At 39.9% G+C, this 19431-nt stretch overlaps 1 protein-coding gene across 2 annotated transcripts in view; it reads left to right on the forward strand.

Moving 5' to 3' along the window:
* diaph2 (diaphanous-related formin 2) overlaps positions 1-15093 on the forward strand; it is a 439308-nt gene extending 424215 nt beyond the window's left edge. For both annotated transcript variants that reach the window (XM_044127183.1, XM_044127186.1), the window contains one exon: positions 10004-15093. In XM_044127183.1, the coding sequence (XP_043983118.1) occupies positions 10004-10068 (65 nt within the window). In that variant the 3' untranslated portion in view covers positions 10069-15093. The remainder of the gene's footprint in view (positions 1-10003) is intronic.
* The last annotated feature ends 4338 nt before the right edge of the window (positions 15094-19431 follow it).

Here is a 19431-nt window from a genome sequence, read left to right on the forward strand (position 1 = left end):
TGGGTTATCTCTGTTTCAAGCAGCTGTGTTTTCCTGACCTTCATAAATACCGGAGGCCCACTGTACTGAAACAGTTTGGCATCTCATGCTTTTGTTTATCTTAGGCTCAAATAAACGTTCTCGACTGTGATGCACATGAGTAAACCTCACCTGAATACCTCCATTCATAGTGAGTTGTTCAGCCTTATTGCCAAGTATGCACCATCCCAGGACTCAAGCAGATAGAGTGGTGATATAGGCAAATCCTGTGAGCTGTCAAAACCAATCCCATGTGTTATGACCACCCTGCTCTCTGCTCCTCTCCTTACCATTTATCTCAAAATGCTGCCACTTAAACATATTTTTCCTCCAAATTCTGTATACAGACTGTCAAACATAAATGTGAGCTCGTAAACACAAGCGCTGAATGGTATAATACTACAGGATGTAGTGTCCATTTTCAGCTGAAATTCTGCATGGTTCCTGTGCTTCATGAGCGAAGAAATCACAAGCGGACAGCTTTTTTTTTTTTTTTTGCTTTTTTTGCTGTAAACACTGGAGGAAATGTCAGTAATAAGAGGGATTAAAAAAGAGAGACGAACGGGAGAGAAACATGGCAAGTGGGAGAATTTCTGTATCTTGCCTAAGCATGTTTTTCCAGACCTGTCTTAAACATTTTCCTCTTTCAGGCTGATCACCCCTGCCTGCTATGACATTCTGCATAGAAAAACACAGATTGCAGCCTCCTCGCTTTCAGATCCCATGACATTCTGCAGCCCACTCATGTAAATTACACAGCTTTAAAAATATCACCGGCTACAGGTATATCACACATTTAACCGAAAAGGACTCCGAGAGAAACTAAGACAGTGAGTTTTATAAAGAAGACAAAATTTGTGTGGAGAAGAAGGCTAACGTTTTCCAGCATCTATAACTGGTTAGAGTTTGTCTGCAGTGGCCCAACGCCCCACTATCCTCTCAATTTAACCCTTTATGTGTGACGGCCCAGGATCACAGCCTGGTGGTGTTTCCGTGCCGACGGCACATAAAACGGATAATGTGGACATCCAGACAAGTCTGAAGAGAACCCTTCAACTATAATGCAACAAGTGCATGGGAAGTATGGGAACAGAGTGGGAAGAACCCGCTTGTAAAACCACTGCAGCCAGAATATAAACTGTTTTACTCATCACAGATGGCACTTGAAAACAAAATCCATCCTTCTGTCCATTTGGATGAATTTGTCAATAATTGGTACTTATATAAACTCCTGTGTTTTAGTGTTTTCATGCATTTTTAGATAAACAGCTAATAGTGTCAGAGTCTGTCCAATTCCTGCAGCCTTCTTGGTCCAAACTGTTATTTTTCCAATTCGAACAGCCCCTCTCTTTAGCCAAAGTCAGTTTTTGCACAAATCCAACTTCAAAAGAGCTCCATATATTGGATTTTTTAATTTTTTTACAATGGCTGCCTTGTTCTTGTCCCAATTTCCTAAACTGGATAAAAATCTGCTGCCATTTTCAGAATCATTGAAGGTCTCAATCTGTGAAAACATGGAGAGATATCCATGTACTAAAAAACTAAGTATGATTGGGAGATCAAATTTATCTGTATAAAGTTGCACTATCATTAATTTCAGCTGGCCAAGGTTGGACACAAGGATGCAGAGTACGGCAAAATTGTATCAGAAACAAAATCCATGCACAAGAGTAGGCCTGTCACAATAACAAATTCTGCTGAACAATAATTTTCCCCAGAAGTTATATTGTTGCTTTGAGACCATTTTCAAATGATATGTCATAAAAATGTCTCAAACATCAAAAACTTTAATTTCTAACAAACATGTGCATTAAAACTGGAAGACATTTTAAATAACCAAAAAAGAAAAGCAAAACAACTGAAATAACAAATATACTGAGTTATTTATCGGCTAATTTTACTCCTAGCTTGAAAACTACTTTTATTCCCAATGAATGGATAAGAAGGCCAGAACAAGTTGGTGTCTCACTTGGGAGAAGGATGTTAGGGTTTCTGTTTTGGACCTTGTATCTTTTAAAACTGGTTTCAGATAAATTGTAATTATAAAGATGCCTCCCTTTAGGTAGGTTTCTTGTTTCTGGCCTTGATCCACCGAGGTTCTCCTCTGAATGCCTTCACGACCTTGATGGTTTGCCACTACAAACCAAAACTACAAGCGGGTTCCTCCCACTCTGTTCCCATACACACGTGAACTTGTTCCATTATAGTTAAAGGGTTCTCTTTACAGAGAAAGTTAGCTGCAAAAGGTGAAGCAAATTTTGTCACTATTTAAAGCAAGATTGCCATTTTATTTCTTTTGTTGCAGTCTGAAAGTGGCAGAAAGAAAAACACCAATGTAGAGTACAGCTTCTAAAAGCCCTTGTTTTACTAGCTGAGAATAAAAGTTCAAGCTCTATTGAAATGTTGGATCGTACTCCAGTCCCTAAACTGTACAGGCAGATTTTCTGTGATGTTTAGAGCATGCTCGAGTGAAGGCAAAGTGAATTTCTTAAGATGTTAGTGGTGTGTGTTTTGAGATCATAATGGTGTTGTAGGAGCTACTGTTGTTTTGTCAGCTATTAACAGATTTTGCTCTGTGTGCTGGCGTTTATTGGATGTATTATGCTTCCTAACAAGAAAACTCTCCTCATTTCACTGACTGCAGCATAAGGCTGCTTGATCAATCTGCCCCTGTGGACGCAGGAAAACATTTACTAATGATAATCCCTCCATCATAGCAATATCTGTGCAGGTTTGGTTGCATGGCAGCTGCAAGCACCGCCGCTCTAGAGTTGAATATAAGGATGTTTATGTTGCCTTGTAATTCTATGATTTTTCTTTTCCTTCTGAACTCCATCTTCATATGAACAGAAAGAACTTGTTTGCTTGAGAAAGTGGGGAAACAGCTGCCGAAAATAAACTTTGCAGTCTTCTTGCTGCTTTTCCTGCTCTGTATCTATCAATTATTTCAATTTCCAGAGCGCTGGATGGCTGGATAGAGGAGCTTATGGATTTGTTGAAACAAGATCACAAGTGTTTTTATAAAGCTTTTAGATTTTCACCACCCAGTGTTTCAGTGAATGTTATAGGCATATGGTAGCTAATTATTAGGAGAGCTTGGTCTCTGCCAACATGGCTGTCAAATTATTCTTTTTTCTCTACTCTGTTTTACCAAACTGAAATAATGCTCTACTGATAAATTCAGTAAATTTTAAATTAAAGTGTGGTATCCATTTTAATAATAGAGGCTTGGCCTTTTTGCACATTTATTGAACGCATCGCATTTATCACATGCATCACATTTATTGAACGCCAACACTTCAGCTGTGGCTCCATCTTTTTTTGCGTGTGTGCGTGTGTGTGTGTGTGGAGGGGGGGTGGCTGCTGTGGCTGGATGAGTGAATGTTTTTTTTTTTTTTTTCTGAAAGCAGCACTGATGTGCTGATAAGTGATGCAATTTGGTGCCTGGTAACACAGAAAAGGATTTGACACGAGTTTTTCAAGTATTTATGAGAAAAATCAGATTTGTAAAATTGGTTTTTGTAATGCAGCTGCTACAAAGGTTGACTATTTGTTTGTTCACTTTGTTTTATTTTGGACAAAGAGCAAAAAAAGCCAAATTCACTTTTCACTTTTCAAGAAGCATGACAGCCTTTGCTTGCAGCAAACAATGGAAAACCATCTCTCTTCCTAGACGGCGGGAAACAACTTTGTGGTGCTGAAAATCAGACTGAACATGTCTCCAGAAATTATTTGATTGAGTGGAAACATCATCCTGGACAGTATTTTTAGGAACTGTTGTAACATAAATACTAATATTCTGGTACTGAAAAACAACACATTTTTATGGCACTTCACAATCAGGGTATTGAAGCACAATAAGAGCATTTAGTCAGATTTTCAAATTGATTTAAATGCATTGAATCTCTCATAACACAGACTGTAAAAAACAATTGAAACAGTAATATTTACACCTCCAATTGTTCTGCTTTTGGGATTTACAAACATCAAATAATACAGCAAAACATAAATGGCTTCCTGTACATGAGACGAGCTCATGTGGTAGCAAATGGCCTAAGTTGGTGTGACAAATGGAAGAAAACTACAGAAGATGACTTTGTGTAGTACTTAGAAATTAATTCTGCATTCACACTGCCCAAAATAAACTGGATTTTTTTAGGCAAACATTAAAACAGACTAAACAGGACTGGTGTGAACGCTCCCTTAGACTCCCATCTGTGTTTCTGTCACCCAGCTTTCTGATTGGCCAATGTGACGTTCACACACCCTGCGATACCAAGACAAGACAATCCAACATGTTAAATTTTCCTGATTTTAGATCCGAGTAATCCCAACATCTTTCCAGATCACAATTAACACATCACATAAAACATGGATATCTCATGAGATTATCTTAAGACCCGTCCTGATAATTTGGGCGTCCTTTAGATTGTTGGAAAAGGCATAACAATTCCCATAAATTCTTGCCATGGAAACAGCCTTAATCCCACTGCATAGTTGGTCAATGTGCTGTGTGATAAAGCTATGGCTGGCCTGCACCATAAAATAGAAAATTCTCACTGACGCCTCTCACCACTCAACAGGCTGTGTTTGCCAAGATAAAGTTTTAAAACACAGTGTCAATATGTTTTAGAAGGACGAAGTAGCAGCGCTCCATGTGCATCCCATTTATCCAACATATCTTGTTCCAGCGAGGGGCACTGCATTACTCTGTAGCTCAGAGGCTGCTTGTCGGGAGGGGAGGGGAGGGGCGGGGGAGATGAAAAAAGGGGACGACAGAAGGTTGTGACTGTTCCTGTTGCTACTGCTACAGATGCTTTTCTTCTTAGCCAGGGAGCAAACACTACATGCTGAGATTTAATCACCTTTATTATGTTTCAACTTGTCACAAAGTGAAGCGACTCTGAGAAATCACACAAAGACAGCGATGCTGTCAGAGAAGTCACTGCTCACTTGTTTAACACAAAAGACGGCGGAAACTGTGCGGTATCTGCAGCGCGGCTCAGCCTCTCCCGTCTGAAGCTGCTTCAGCCTTTTGATTATTTGACCTTGATCAATAAGTGAGCCGTATTTAGATGTTTGCCCAGAGCCTGCTGCCCATGCAGTATTTAACTACCCCGGTGTAATCCCTCTTTAGTCTTCCTGTTTGCTCTGACCAAGGAGAGGTAAATCCTTCCAGCACCTCAAGCTGAACGCGTTTGATAGATGAGTGGCTGGATTTCCTCCTTTTACACATCACTGAACACCATCATGATGTAATTCAGTGCAATTAGCAAAAGATGGCAGGAACACAAAGGACATAAAGACACATAATCTGTTAAGGAATCTCATCACATCTATTATAGCACCAGACAGAGACTTACTGGAGGCAATCGTGAGGAAAAGGTTGACTTCAAGGTCTTTTATTTTTCTCCTGTGTGGTCTGGGTCGCTATGATGTACATGCAGAGATTCTCCTCTTTAAGAAGCAGAGGGGTATGTGTGTGAATTTCTCAAAGCAATGCAGTGAGAGAGATTTCACACTGAAGTTAATTTAAGGAACAATTCATTTCCTCAAGTGTGTGACAATGAAAGAGATAGCATGCATTTGTGCATGTCTGCGTGTCAGTGACTCTGCCCTCCTTCTACCCACCCCTGCTGATTTCCACAGTGCGTTTAGCTACATTTTGTGAAACGGTGCCAAGCCAGCACTTAATTAAGTGCTGGGATGCCAACATCCCCCTGCCGTAACACGAAATACCTGATCCTCTTTTGTCAATTTCTTCTCCTGTTCTCATGCTCCTCTGTGTCGCTTCTGCTGTAACTCGAAAAGATGTCGCCTCTGGGAGATGCAGGTAAAGAAGCCATCAAAAACCAACGCGAGTAGAGAGAGTTGCAATCAGTGCAGAAAAATAAAGAGAATAGTTTTTTTTCTTTTGTGTGGATCTGTCCTCCTTTTCCCCTGCCTCACTTTGTTTCCCTCTGCACCAGTTCGTGTGTAGTCATATGTGTGTCTGTGCTTGAAGCTTTCAATTCAGTAGAGGCTAGCAGTAATGTTTCGCTCCCAGTAGAAATGGTTGCTGTTTGTTCAGTTGTTGTGATAGATTGATGTGAGGTGAGAAAAGATGGGCTTGTATGCACCTGGAGATAGGAACAGAAAAGTCTTTATGAGAAGCTAAAAGCTCGCTATTCAAGAATCCTCTGATGGAGATGCATTTTGCTGAAGGTTTTTCTCCCTTTTAGCAAAGTCTTTGACAAAAGCTTTCCAGTATATTTAGGCAGTTAGGCAAGAGACTTCAAAACCCCAAAAGGGCACTTGTCAACCACTGCTTACAGTAAGGGAGTGCTTCTGAAGGGTTTCAGCAAGTGGTCACTCTAATGGTCAACGGCATTCAGCTTACACAGCATGCAAAATGGCCACTTTCTAAAATAACCAAGCCCAGACACAAATTATTTGTTACATGGAAAGTTGCGGGTCAGTTTGTTGCCACACGCAGATGTTTTGCCTCCTTTTTGTAGATTATTGTGGAGATAAACAGTGACAAAAAGAATCTGAAATGACATTTAACTTAATGTAATTTTTGAAGAGTTTCTTTTAGACTAGCAGCCAAATTCACCACAGCAAGGTGAAATCTTAAATGTAATAAACATTTATTTAAAAATAATCAACCCTTAATAATAATGACTGTTAAGTGTTGAGTTAGCAACACTGGAGGAAAAGACAAATACCAATTTTTGTGTCTTTATCTGACATTCAAGGCTTTTTCTGTTCAATGTCAGATGTATTGTTATCAAGGCATTATTTTTAAAGATTATTTTTAAACTGTCTGAGCTGGGTAAAACGTTTTGGGTTTCCTACCTAAAACCTTTCACAATAGTTTGCTGGAATTATGGCCCATTCCTCCCAGCATAATTAATTTAAAGGTCTGTTGGAAAAAAAAAAAACAGTTTTATACTCCAATATTTTAATACTCCCATCTAACATTCTTTACAAAATGATGCCAAATATTTTTGTAAACTCCAGACCGCTAGCCATCGTCTCAGTTTGTGGAACAAGGAAAAACAAAACCAAAAGTCTAAAATGCCAAGATGCTGGATTTCTTTGTCACCGTCTTTCCATGAATTATGATTCTTGTCCCCATTGAGGCCAACGCTATTCAAGACATGGCACATTATTGACCCAGATAAAAGCCAGAATTTCCAAAATCTTGTTTGAGTAATTCATAAACATTCAAAAAACATCCAATGTATGAAATGAAGGGAAAAATGATCCAATTCCTCGTTTAGTATTTTTAATTCCAGATTGATCCAGTTTGTCTTTATTTACTTGTCCTGCTCTGTAAAGTCCCAGTTGGCCTTTGTACCCTCCCATCATCCTGTTTACTGGATTAAATGTAGTTCAAGATGAATGCCTCAAAGACCGAGGCTCTGTTTTCCAAGGTCCTCTGAGGGGTTAAAGGCGACTGTTCGCCCAGAAATGAGGCTACAGCAGCTGGACTCGTAAATGATTGGCAGGAATAAATTGTGGATGATCTACTTTTATTTATTTTTCTTTAAAACTGTCCCAATTTTCCCCCCTCAATTCTTTTTTTGTGTGCTGTGAAAGCTTGTTTTGAAAGGAGGAAGGTTTCGTAAGTCGTGCTCATAGAGTGAAGCGTAACTTGTGGACAGAACGAAATGAGTGCATGGATAAGTAGTTGTGATGTGTTTGGACACACTGCCAGAACACGTTAGCTCTCACGCTAGCATACAGTGCGTAAACGTGCGTTTGGCTGGAAGAAGCAGAGAGACAACAGAACCTTGATTCATTTTCTTACATCTTGAACTGTCTTCCTGTTCCTCCTCCTGCTCCCTCCCTCTTCCTCTCTCCTCCTGTGCACCATCTGCATGATGCTTTGTATCCAACCCTGAAGAAGGGACTGCTTTCTGTTCGCCGCTGTGAATGCGGGATCTTGTTTGTGTATGTCTCCCAGCCATCGCTTTCGCTCTCAGCTCATTACCTGACATGATGGATGGAACGAGCGCTATTAACCAACGCCCAGCCTCGGACGCCTGGCACCTCACAGCAGAGCACTGAGTAATGGGCGCGTTGGCAGCGGCGTGCTTGGAAATACCAGGAGTCCTGCGTGGGTGTGCCTGCGGTCGTCTTTGTGGCTCGGCTTCTTGGTTCCGTCCAGCCCCACCTGCCACCTGGCTGCCCGAAGGATGTCCTGGGCATTTCTGGGCAGCCGCGGTTGGATAACAGAGGAAGAAATATTTGTATGACTTTGTCACGAACCTGGCAACAGAGAATCCCCAGAGTTCAACTGTCGCTTATTTCTCACCCTAAGGAAAATGTTTGTCGCTGCTTATAGTGCCTGCAAAACTATTACCCTTTAACTTTTACACATTTTCCACTAAACCACTGATTTCAATGTTGTTTTTTTTTGTTTTTTTTCAAATCAGGATTTTGTGCTTTAGATCAAAACAAAGGTGATAATGTCTAGAAATAGAAAACATGAATCTATTCTCTTAGATGAGACAGATTGATGGTATTTTTTGACCTACATAAAATATCATCAATCCCCTTTAGAAATCTTGTTTGAAAAGGTTTAGATCAGCGTCTGTGACTCCAGCCCTCCAGTGCCGTCGCCCTGCAACGTTTGGAGGTCTCCCTGCTCCAACACACCTGAATTAAAGGAACTTTGCAAAAGTTGCTAAGATGCTAAGGAGAAAATTCTGCCTTTTGATTCAAGTGGGTGGGATCTGGGATGTATCCGAAAGAAAATGCGTGTGTTTTTATTATGTGAATTTAAAAAGAAGGAAAATACAAATTAGGTGTTTCCATCTACTGATTTGGAGCAAATCAAACGAGCTCCACAGAGAGTGGGTGTAATTAACAAGACTTAGAGGCATGGACCACACATTGCAAAAAGTATTGAGAGAGTACTTACCTCTGAGCTGGAGGTTTGGATTTACAAATTTCTCAGAGTTTCCTGCCTCTTGTGAGGCACAGAACCACTGGTGGCTGAGAAAGTTTGTAGCATCAGAACTTGTTTGGCAAATATGTTTCCATCTCTCAGCCTAGAACCACCTCAAGTGAAAATAAAAACTTTTTTTGGGAAAATTGAGGAAGTTGTTTTGAATTTTAACCATTTCCATCAAAGTTTTCTAATGTGATACTTTAAAATGTGCATATAAGAAAAAAACATTGGAAACACGGCTACCGGCAATGGACGACTGGAGTTGCAGCCCCTCTGATTAGATAGAAGCATGATCATTTTCTCTCCTATCTTCATAGAAGAAAGGGCAGAAACTTTAGTCTCTGGATGTGAAAAGCAGGTAGATATTTACTCCAAAAGACTTGCCGGAACTTTGTTTCCATCCACTGTAGTTACACACAGCCTTGTGTTGATCTTTCATATAAAAGACTCACCAAACAATGATGTCAGTGGTTTTAATGTGACAAAATGTGAAGTTCAGTTGTAAAGCAATTGTTAAAGTGCTCACAGTTGGAGAAACATTTGTTTGGAAAGTGAGCTGAGGTGCTAAAGTTTTTCTAACGCCCCATACAGCTGCAAAATCAACATTTTCTTAAGTCAGATGAGAGGATCCACACTGGGAGTAACAAGCTGATGCTAACAGAAAAACACCCTAGATGTGTCATCCTTTTTGTCCCTGCTCCTATGTTTGTATGTTTGTCTGCATTGCCTTTATTTGCTGTGCATATGTCACATCTGATGTGAGGACAGTTGAGGGTCTCTTAAGAAGAAGCCAGGATCAGGAGATGAAGGGAGTTACTATGGTACCAGACACAAGCACCTCCGCTCCTGCAGCTCCTTGTTTCTCCGTCATCCCCTGCTGCTTTGCTCTCAGTCAGCCTTGTTTCTCTGCTCCCCTCTTTTAGCTTCTCTGTACAGTTTTTTTCATGTAGTTCAGCTCCTCTGCCGATCATGAATCAATGTAGCCCTTCCTCCGTCTTTTCCAGTCTCACCTGTTTGTTTTCCTCCCCATCTCTTCTTGAACAGACAACCGCCGTGCAGCCCTCGAAAGGTCTCGCTCACGCCACAACCCAAATCACCAAGCTCGATGATTACCCGCGTCTACTTCAAGACCCTAGATAAGTGCCAAAGAGGCCTGCGATGAGGAGGAGGAGGAGAAGACGAGGAAGACATCAGGAGGGATAGACCACCTCCCTCACTGTGGCTTACCCAGCACCAAGTATGGAAAACTGCCTACAGAATGGAATAACCAGACATTTATAGTCTTTATTGAACACTCTACATATTTATTGTATGCTTTTTGTATTGCTCAAGGATTTATTTTGCTTTTGGAACTGAAACATTTTAAAAAGCTGTCAATTTCCTGGTTTCAACCTATATTTTAATCCAAACGCTTCAATTAACTCACAGTTTTGACAGGAGAAACATAACAGTATCCTGCAGAGAGACGTTCAGCCAAGATGGACTTCTGAAAACTGCATGCTTGTGTGGAAGAACATGGACAGCTGTCCTTTAAATGGAAACTACAAGTCTTAAAGGAAGAGAGGACAGTGTAATATTATCACATTTAAGGTCCTTTGTTCAGAAACAATCGCGTCTTCGCACTCCATCAAAGCCACAGGAGCTGGCGGCCGTCTGCACCAACACAGAGCACGTGACTCACTGACATTCAAACTGCAAGACATTTTAGTTGATTTAATGTTGTGTTGTGTAATCTCACTTTTACCCTTCAGGTGCCGATTTGTGACCCGAGGTTAGTTTTCCTGTTACCATTAGAGGCTGACATTTCTAAATGCATCCAGGTCTCTGTCGGGGACAAAACACGAACACTCAGACCTCTCGTTAGGTCACACAGGGTTTCATCAAGGCACACCTCATTGTTTAAAAGGTATTACATGTTTATGGCACTTTTTCAACAACAAGGGGGGGAAATGTTAAGTTTTGAAAATTGAGCAGTGCCAAAACTATGACTGCTCCCTCAGATACTAAACTGTACTCCTGTAGAATGCACTTCTGATCTTATGTGCACACCAGAACAACACTCTTCACACTGGAAGTTGTTACTGAAACCAGCCAGTTTCAGTAACTGAGGTGTTTTAAAATGAAGTTACAAAACATGAAAGAAACTTAAAAAAAAAATGTTTAAAAATTTTTGTGTTACATTTCAAATAATAAATGGCTTGTACTTGTATAGTGCTTTATCAAGTCTAGAGGCTCAAATCACTTCACACTACAGTCAGTCATTCACCCATTCACACACACCGATGGCGGCAAGCTACTGGATAGCAGCCACATCTGCCCACAAGCTGAGGGTTATGGGAATCGAATACAGATTGTGGGGTGAACTCCTACCACCATCATCACCACCATCCACGCCAAATGATTATGACAGAACGGTCCTTCTAGAGTTCAGGCTCCCACATACTCGGCCGTACTGTCGACAAGGGTCACGTGTAACGATTTCCTTAATTTTCTAAGTGTTTTTGTTTAGTGAAGGTCTTCATATTCCCTCATTAATGCAACTTACTGTATTTCTTATCTCTTCTGTCAGACACTCATCAAATTCTGACTCCATTTTGTCCCCAAGTTGGCATCGGCTTTCAACCTTATCTGCTCACCGTCACATTTAAAATCGTTCGATGTGAACTCTGTGCGACAGGAAGTACACTCGAGTATGTGGGAGCCTTCATGCACTTATTTTCTAATTTTGTATGATGTAAAAACAATGATGTCATGACCAAACTCAACCCTGACTAAATGCTGCCTCCGTGGTCCACACCACCTTCTTTTGTTTTCACCAAATACATCACAGGCCAGTTATAATTACGGTAATATCCTGGGTAATTTGTAAAACACATAATATAACCTAACTATATATTTTTTTTGTAATTTTTGAAGTATAGAAAACATTTCAGTGTGTAGGGCATCACACTGTGCTCCAACACAAGGACCAACGTCTTCATTAATCATTTATTGCAGCTATTTAACTCTTCTAACAGTGGATTTATTTCTTATAAAATACTGGTCACACTCTGGAGAAGTTCCCTTTTTTTGTGTTTTTTTTTAAACACTGGGGATGTTTCTGAGAAATAGTTTAATGTGAAGTCCGTTTCATTTCTATCTCTCAAACAGAAATAAAAATCGGCAGGTTTCCAGAAATCAATCGGTGCACGGATACTTCTGCTGGATCGCCGACACCATTTGAGCTTTCCTCTCATGAAAGACTGTGGGTTCATTTCTTTGCAAGGACCCACTTTCATATTTCAATGTAAACTATTTATTCATATATTCATGCTAAGGGCGTCTCTGTCCCCCTCACTTCACTAGACTGTAAGCAGATGCTACTAAAAACAACCATTAAATCCACACGGAGACGGGGCATGACCAGAATTACAGACGGAGGGCCACAGTAGGCCGGATGATGCTTGTCTTAGCGAGCGAGTCTCAAAATGCCTTCCGGTTCCTCAGCACTAATGACATAAGTGACCCTTTTACCATGACACAAGTTACTTTAGCAACAGCATAACTTTGCTTTGGGCTTCGTGTGTCTGCGCGCCTCGTGCCACCTCAGTAATCCGAACAGGGACCCAGGGAAAATGGGATGCAGTGGTCTCGACTCCTGGGCTGAATAGATGGAGGTTTTTCATTTAAACAATCTGCCAGTGCTGTTTGTGAGGCGTCTGTTTCACGGAGCCTCCCCTCCCTCTGCCCGCGCGCATCTAAAAAAATGCAATTTTACACATCATCTCGGCTCGAGGTGCGCCCACAACGCTCCGCGAAGTCTGCATATTTAAGAAGACAATAACTGAGCTGAATATCAGGTTGGAGCCGTCACAGAGCAAAAGCGTTGAGAATGAGTTTTCTGGATAAGGGACTCTGCGGTGGCGGCAGTTTTAAGGACGTGTTGTACACAGCGGTGATAGAGATGCGCTGTCGAAAGAAGTGATTTCCTCTCTGTAATCGCTTCTCACCCTTTGTTCCTCGCAACACCACACCTGGGCAATTTTAAGCTTCGAATAAGACCTGGTTTTGTTTTGTTTTTTTTAGATCAGTCCTCCAGCAACACAGATCGGCCATGATATTGGATGTTTATCTGCAGAAACACGCAGGTTTTTGCATTGTGAATATTCAGTTTGGCTCAAAAAATTATTTAACCCTGAAAGTTCTTTTCAATTAGCCTTTAAACTGTACAGACATCTTAAAAAGTCTTATTTTGGTCAATATTGATGACCAGTTTTTAAGGTAGGTTTGTTGTGATTTTAAGTTATGTATTTATCATCTAAAAAAAACATTTTTAAAACAAGTAGAGTAATTAATAGTTATTGTAATAGTTTCCTGCAACCAAAAGGAGCTTCACAAACAGAAAGCTGAGATAATTTGACACCATGCAGGACGAAAAAACTAAATTAAGAGATTCCTACAGGAAAACATCCCTCATCGTAGCTGTGATTGTTGTCTCCTCGTCCCATCGTGTTTTAATAGAAAGTAATAGCTGGAGCCTTTCAGGTTGACAAGCCTGAACTGATCCATTATAGTCGTGTGAAAAACAGCTGATCATACCTTCATCTTTGTGCTTGTTACTAACAAACCTCAGCTGATGATGGCGACCTTTAGGTAGTTGTGACACCAGAGATGTTTCACATTTAAAACCACAAACTTCAGAGTATTTAATTGGAATTGTTACTTTTTAAAAAAATAAACAAATAAAAGCAACTGTGATACAGTAAGAACAAAATTTACACATAAAATACTATAAAGTTATCAAAACTAATCCGATCCAAAGACTAATAAAAGGAATATGTACAATTGGCTATATGAAGATAAAACTGTGCAAATACCAGAAGGAATATTTCCTCAGGTTACACCATCTTAAATTTATAACTCTTTAAAGACAAATCATGAATTAAATCACAACAGAATCGTTCAAAAGATGATAAATTAGTAAATAACCTTGATAGCCCGCTAGCTGTCAAAGTTATTTACTAATTTAGTTAGCGTTAGCTTCAACTACCTCGAGTCACAAAATGCAATGAAGATGTTTATGACTCAAACTTTAGCCTGACAAAATAATATACGTTTGAAAAAATAATATACGATTAAATAGTCCTACCATGATAAAACCTGTAATCAGCATATTTAAAGTAAACTTGTTTTTCTTTTTATTTACAACATTTTAAGACCTTGAATTTAAGACGTTTTAATGCTGCCCTGCTTTTGGAGGCAGTGACTGTTGTAGAAGGAAGGATCTGTAATAATGCTAACTGGTGTTGCATTTAGGGAAACAAATACAATTGATTGTAAAACATTGCCTTCAAATATATAATTCACAAAATAGCTTAGCACTTATAACCAGAGCATCATGAAGGTGGGGATGCTTTTCTTCTAAGGGAAATACATGAGAAGCTACAGAAGAGTTGAAACTGCAGTTTAAATCCATATATCAACTTTCATGAATACGCACTAGCATGTTATGTTGGCCTATCACATAAAATCCTAATTAAATGCAACAAAGTTTGTGGTTTTAATGTGATGAATTGTGAATAAATTCAAGGGGAATAAACAGTTTTTTTGATGGTTCTCATACAAGTGAGGAGGCAGGGGTATGAAGTGCAAAGGTTAACTTTAAGGCTCCTAATCACTCACTGACCGAGCACTTTACAAGATATTCTGCGCAGACAAAGGAAAGATTTGTTCCAAGATTTGTAAAGGCATCATTGCTGCTAACAGAGTGAACTATTTGCTCAGCATGTCTTCTGGTAAACAGTTACCAGCTGCCACATATCCACTTCTTCCTACTTTGATAGACTTTGCTGGTGGTTTGATGAAGTTCAGCTGCGACTGAATCAATAAGCAAAGCTTATTTTTGTTGACTAACCCTGTTTGACCATAATGCGTAAGCTGCCATATCCCTGCCTACCTTCCTTTTATTTGTCACCGAGTATGTTTTATTGTCTTAAGAAACATTTATATTTTTAACATTTTGAGGTTATTTGTATGCTTAGAAGTTGGGGAAAAACAAAATGGTTATGAAGACTGTCCTTCCATGGAATATGTAATGGAGAATGGTACAAACTAATAACCACTTTGTTATTAAAACTGATTTCTGAAAACTAAAATTGCGTCTCTGTCTTCTTTTTTATCCAGATTGCAAAGAGATTCTCCGGAATTGCTTGTAAAAGTCAATATTGTTTCTGTTTCTTCCACGTGACAGGAAACTGTGTTTACAGAAGCCCTCGGAACTAACGGATCCAATTTTATCTGGCTGAACAATCGTGACACTAAAATAGTAATTAACACCAACTAATGAGAACTAATTCAAATAAAAGACGTTCTGAAACTTTTGAATTATTCTTGTCTTTTGTATTTTGCTTCCTAGCAGTGGTAGTTAAATAATTGTAGGTCAGTAAATGGACTGAATTTATATTGCTGTTGTGGAAATCCAGGGTTTCTGTTGCATGCTACAAATACTTTGGGTTATTTCTGCAGCTGAAGATGTACGTTTGTGTTTAAACATTATTTCGATTACGTTATTTTTTGTTATATTTTGTGTAAAAAACACTTGTCATTTAATACCAATGTGTTTTTACACAATAGCAGCCAAGTGCCCAGTTACAAATGCTAAGAAAAATACAAACAATGAAAACAATCTGCAGTTTTCTCTGGGCTGGAGACAAAAATGATGCTCAAATCTGACCTCTGGTTTATTCAATTAAATTCTCCAAATCAAGCTCCATCCTTTATTGTCAAAAATCTCACAGTTATAATGGGTTATTCATCCTTCCACATTTAAAAAGCTGTATGGCTTCAGCAGAAAACACGCCACATCACTCAGATGTCTTCATCAGAGAACGCCTTACTTGTTTTTATATAAACCAAAGCGTCCATCTATTACCACAACACAGCTGTGTAGTAAAAGCCCAGGTGTGAAACTGACCAGTTTGACCTCCACAGAGGAACAAAAAAAACAATCATGGAAACAATTTCAAATACAAAACTACAGTCAGAGTTAACAAATAGTAGGAAACACTAACATTTTCCCATTTCGACTGATTATTTTAACTTGTTTTTCGATTTATTTCAGTCAAAGGTTCCGTCTTCACTTTATTATCTGGCAGAGCAGACGCTACCTGCCCTGAGCTGACTTATGGACAGGGCTTCCCTAGAGCTCTGGGTGTTACAGCACATGATGAATGGGACAGCTCCTCCCTATAAAAGCAACATATTTGGACCTCGGTGTTCCCACTGCTTTATCTTACCCAGTGTCAAAGGCAAAGTGAAAACGCTGTCATGGCTCTAGTGGCATCTCAGAAAAATAATCAGGGGCTTAAAAAGTAAAATACACCTCTAGATAAAAGAGGGGCTTTTTACAAATCATTCAACATTTATGACTCAAATTTCTCTTCCTTTACTAAAGAGTAGCAAGAAGCAGAGAGGAAAAATCAATAACTTGTTTAATATTTTATACCAGATGAATTAATGAAATGGATCCAAGTCTTGTGTGTCTTTAGTGGGGAAAAAAATGTCCAGTCTGGGCTGGATTTGGAGAAAAATGAAGTAAGCAAACACATTGCTCAGAAAAAGCATCATATAACTGCTTTCATGTTTTGTCATTTTTAATAAAATGCAGTGCAACAAACTGCCTGCAGTTGCTCACTCAATAGAAGAAATGCAGCTGTTCTGTGCAACCCGCAGAGGTTTGTTGGAGAACATTGGTGAACAAACAGCATCATGAACATGAAGGAACACAGCAGACAGGTAAGAGAGAAACTTTTGGAAAGGTTTTAAAGAAGGGCTTGAAAACAAGTTGCCAACCTTTCTCTTATCTTTTGAACTGCAAACTTAACAAGACCTGCAGCCATCAGAGCTCAAGTCAGAGAATATGTTTACCCAACAACTATCAGTCCACAAAAGTGGTGGTGGCAGATTCATCCTGGGAAAACAAACACAAAAAAACACTTCAGTCCTGATAGAGGCTCACTTTCTATCAGAACGACAACAGACAGATCAAAGCGTTCTTAAGTATTAGAATGGCCTAGTCAAAGTCCACATCACAATCCAATTGAGAATCTCTGACAAGGTTTAAAGGAGAAGTATTATGCATTTTCCATGCACATAGCACGTTACTTTCAGTTGTTATAGAAATACTGTATATCTCAAACAAAATTTAGATAAAAATTTAACTTAGCAACTTCACTCCTTGAAATTGGGCTTCTGTCTCTTTAAGAAGCTCTTAGTCTTTCCTGACACTCCACCTTCAGAAAGTCATTGCGACAACATTTCTCGGTAAAGATGTTCAGAACAGGTTTTGCAAATGTTGGACTGAGAAGTAGCTCATAGCTCAGCAGACACACATTTCCACCAGGTGTTCGCTAATAGCTGCTGTTGCTAGTCTGAAGGAGCTGAGTGGGGAAAGTGTGGGGGAGGGTCTGTGAAGAAGAAACTCGGCTGGAGACTGCAGGTCCAAGGAGGAGTTTTGTTGAAAAGGCAGCTATCGGTGAGAGCAAATGTTTAGTCACCCCTGAATGGTTGCCGTGGGAGATTAAATGATTTCTCAAATAAACATGAAATAATTTTTGGGGCTTTCGCTTCATAAAGCAGAATCCCCAGCGACTTCTCCTTTGAACACGTTTAGACTAGCAGCAATTAGCAAACACCTGGTGAAACTACTTCTCAGTGCAACGCTGGAAAAAGCATTTTCAAATAGAGCAGCCATGTTGGGATGAGTTCTTGAAGGAGGGGTTTCAGAAAGGGCAGGAGTTTTTAACAAGAAAGAGGACCAATTTCAAGGAATTACATAAAAAAATCTAATGTCTTTTAAGTTACATGGCCTTTTTAAAACAACTAAAGGTAACTTAGTTCTTTGTGTGATAAAATGGCGCCTGGATCACATAATACTGCCCCTTTAACTAGAGGAAAAAGTTTACTGAAACAGGTTTAATCTACTATTCATATCAACAATCATGTTGGAACATCACATAAAATCCAAACAGGTTTGTGTTGGTAACATAACAAAATATCAATCCCACACTTTTCTGTTCCTCCAGCGTCTGGCAGCCTGAGCTGCGGTGGTGAGTGTCGGATAGCAAAGCAGAGCTGTTCTTGTCTGAACGCCTTAGCGTGACAGGACTCCCCTGGCCCCAACTTCACCTAACATCCTCAAATCCAGCGGCGTGTTCTCCCTGTATGTGCCATGTCCCACTTCCCCTCTGCAGCGTGACATCATAAAACAGGAGCTGACATGGGAGAAGCAACCCCCTGGCCCCTCATACACACACGGCGCGCGCTCCACTAGAGGAATCCTGGGACGGATCTTCTCAGAGACCCTCCTCCTCCCACTGTTCAGCCAGACAGATGGAGATTCATCTCCCAACAAGCTGTGATCTGTGTTTAGAGATGTGTGCAGCCGAACACAACTCTAATTAGGTTTATTGTTGATCTTGGGAGGTTAATTTGTACTTGGCTGCAAGTAAACATGCAGAAATAGGCCAACCTAGTTTCTTACAAGACTTTCTGACTGCACCTTATAGAGAAACCCAGTTTTGTTTTTTTTTGTTTTTTATCTACTTGACTTTCCAGGTGATTCAGAAAGATTATTGCCCCTCAGTTTATGTGTCTGCTCTGGTTTAATTGCTCTTCAGTCTTTGCTGGGATGGAGGCGCTCGAAATGAGAAAGTTTGTTTCTCTAATGAGCTTAAGGTTACAGTTGTGTGTACGAGGCAAGCATTAGCTACTTGTTTTTCTTTCATGAACTCAGAGTAAGTAGCCTTGTCAAACTGTGAGAGATGAGCCAGCGCCGCATGGTCTTTCTTCACGACCGTGTTTTTAATGCGCCCGGTGACAGAGCAGTTGTCAGCTGGGGTACAACATAATTATGTTTCATTTTGCATTCCCCCTAATGAAATACGCAAACATTATGGAGATGAGACAAAGAAGATAATAACAATTCCCTCCCCACCTGAGCTAATTCAGTCGGAGGAGGAATCATATTCGGTCGGCCCTTTGCTCTTAAACACAACAGTTTGATGAATGTGGTGGATCTGTATCTGAGCCAGTTCATTTGGGTCTAATGTTTATGTGCAAAAGTTACATGTCAGCACACAACTGGGTCAAACAGTGCAACAAACAGTGTTTTATAAGAATACACTTCTCCCCTCGTAATTACCTGTAGGATAAGAGGCTGTGAAGATTACAACGGTTTTAGTATCATAAAATCTCTGTAGATAAAAGCAAATTTAATATAGCAATAAACTATAACATAAAGCAAAGCTACTCCAGCAAGCATTCTGTCTCCCTAAACAATGGCTGCTTTATAGACTTATCCACACTGTGAAGAAAAGGGGTGACAGCATCATGTTATGTTGGTGTTTTGCTGCAGGAGGGACTGGTGCACTCCCCAAAATATTTGGCATGATAAGGAAATATCGAAGCTTCATTTCAAAACATCACCAAGGAAG

The sequence above is a fragment of the Gambusia affinis genome, linkage group LG09 (genome assembly GCF_019740435.1).
Source record: "Gambusia affinis linkage group LG09, SWU_Gaff_1.0, whole genome shotgun sequence".
Taxonomy (NCBI): domain Eukaryota; kingdom Metazoa; phylum Chordata; class Actinopteri; order Cyprinodontiformes; family Poeciliidae; genus Gambusia; species Gambusia affinis.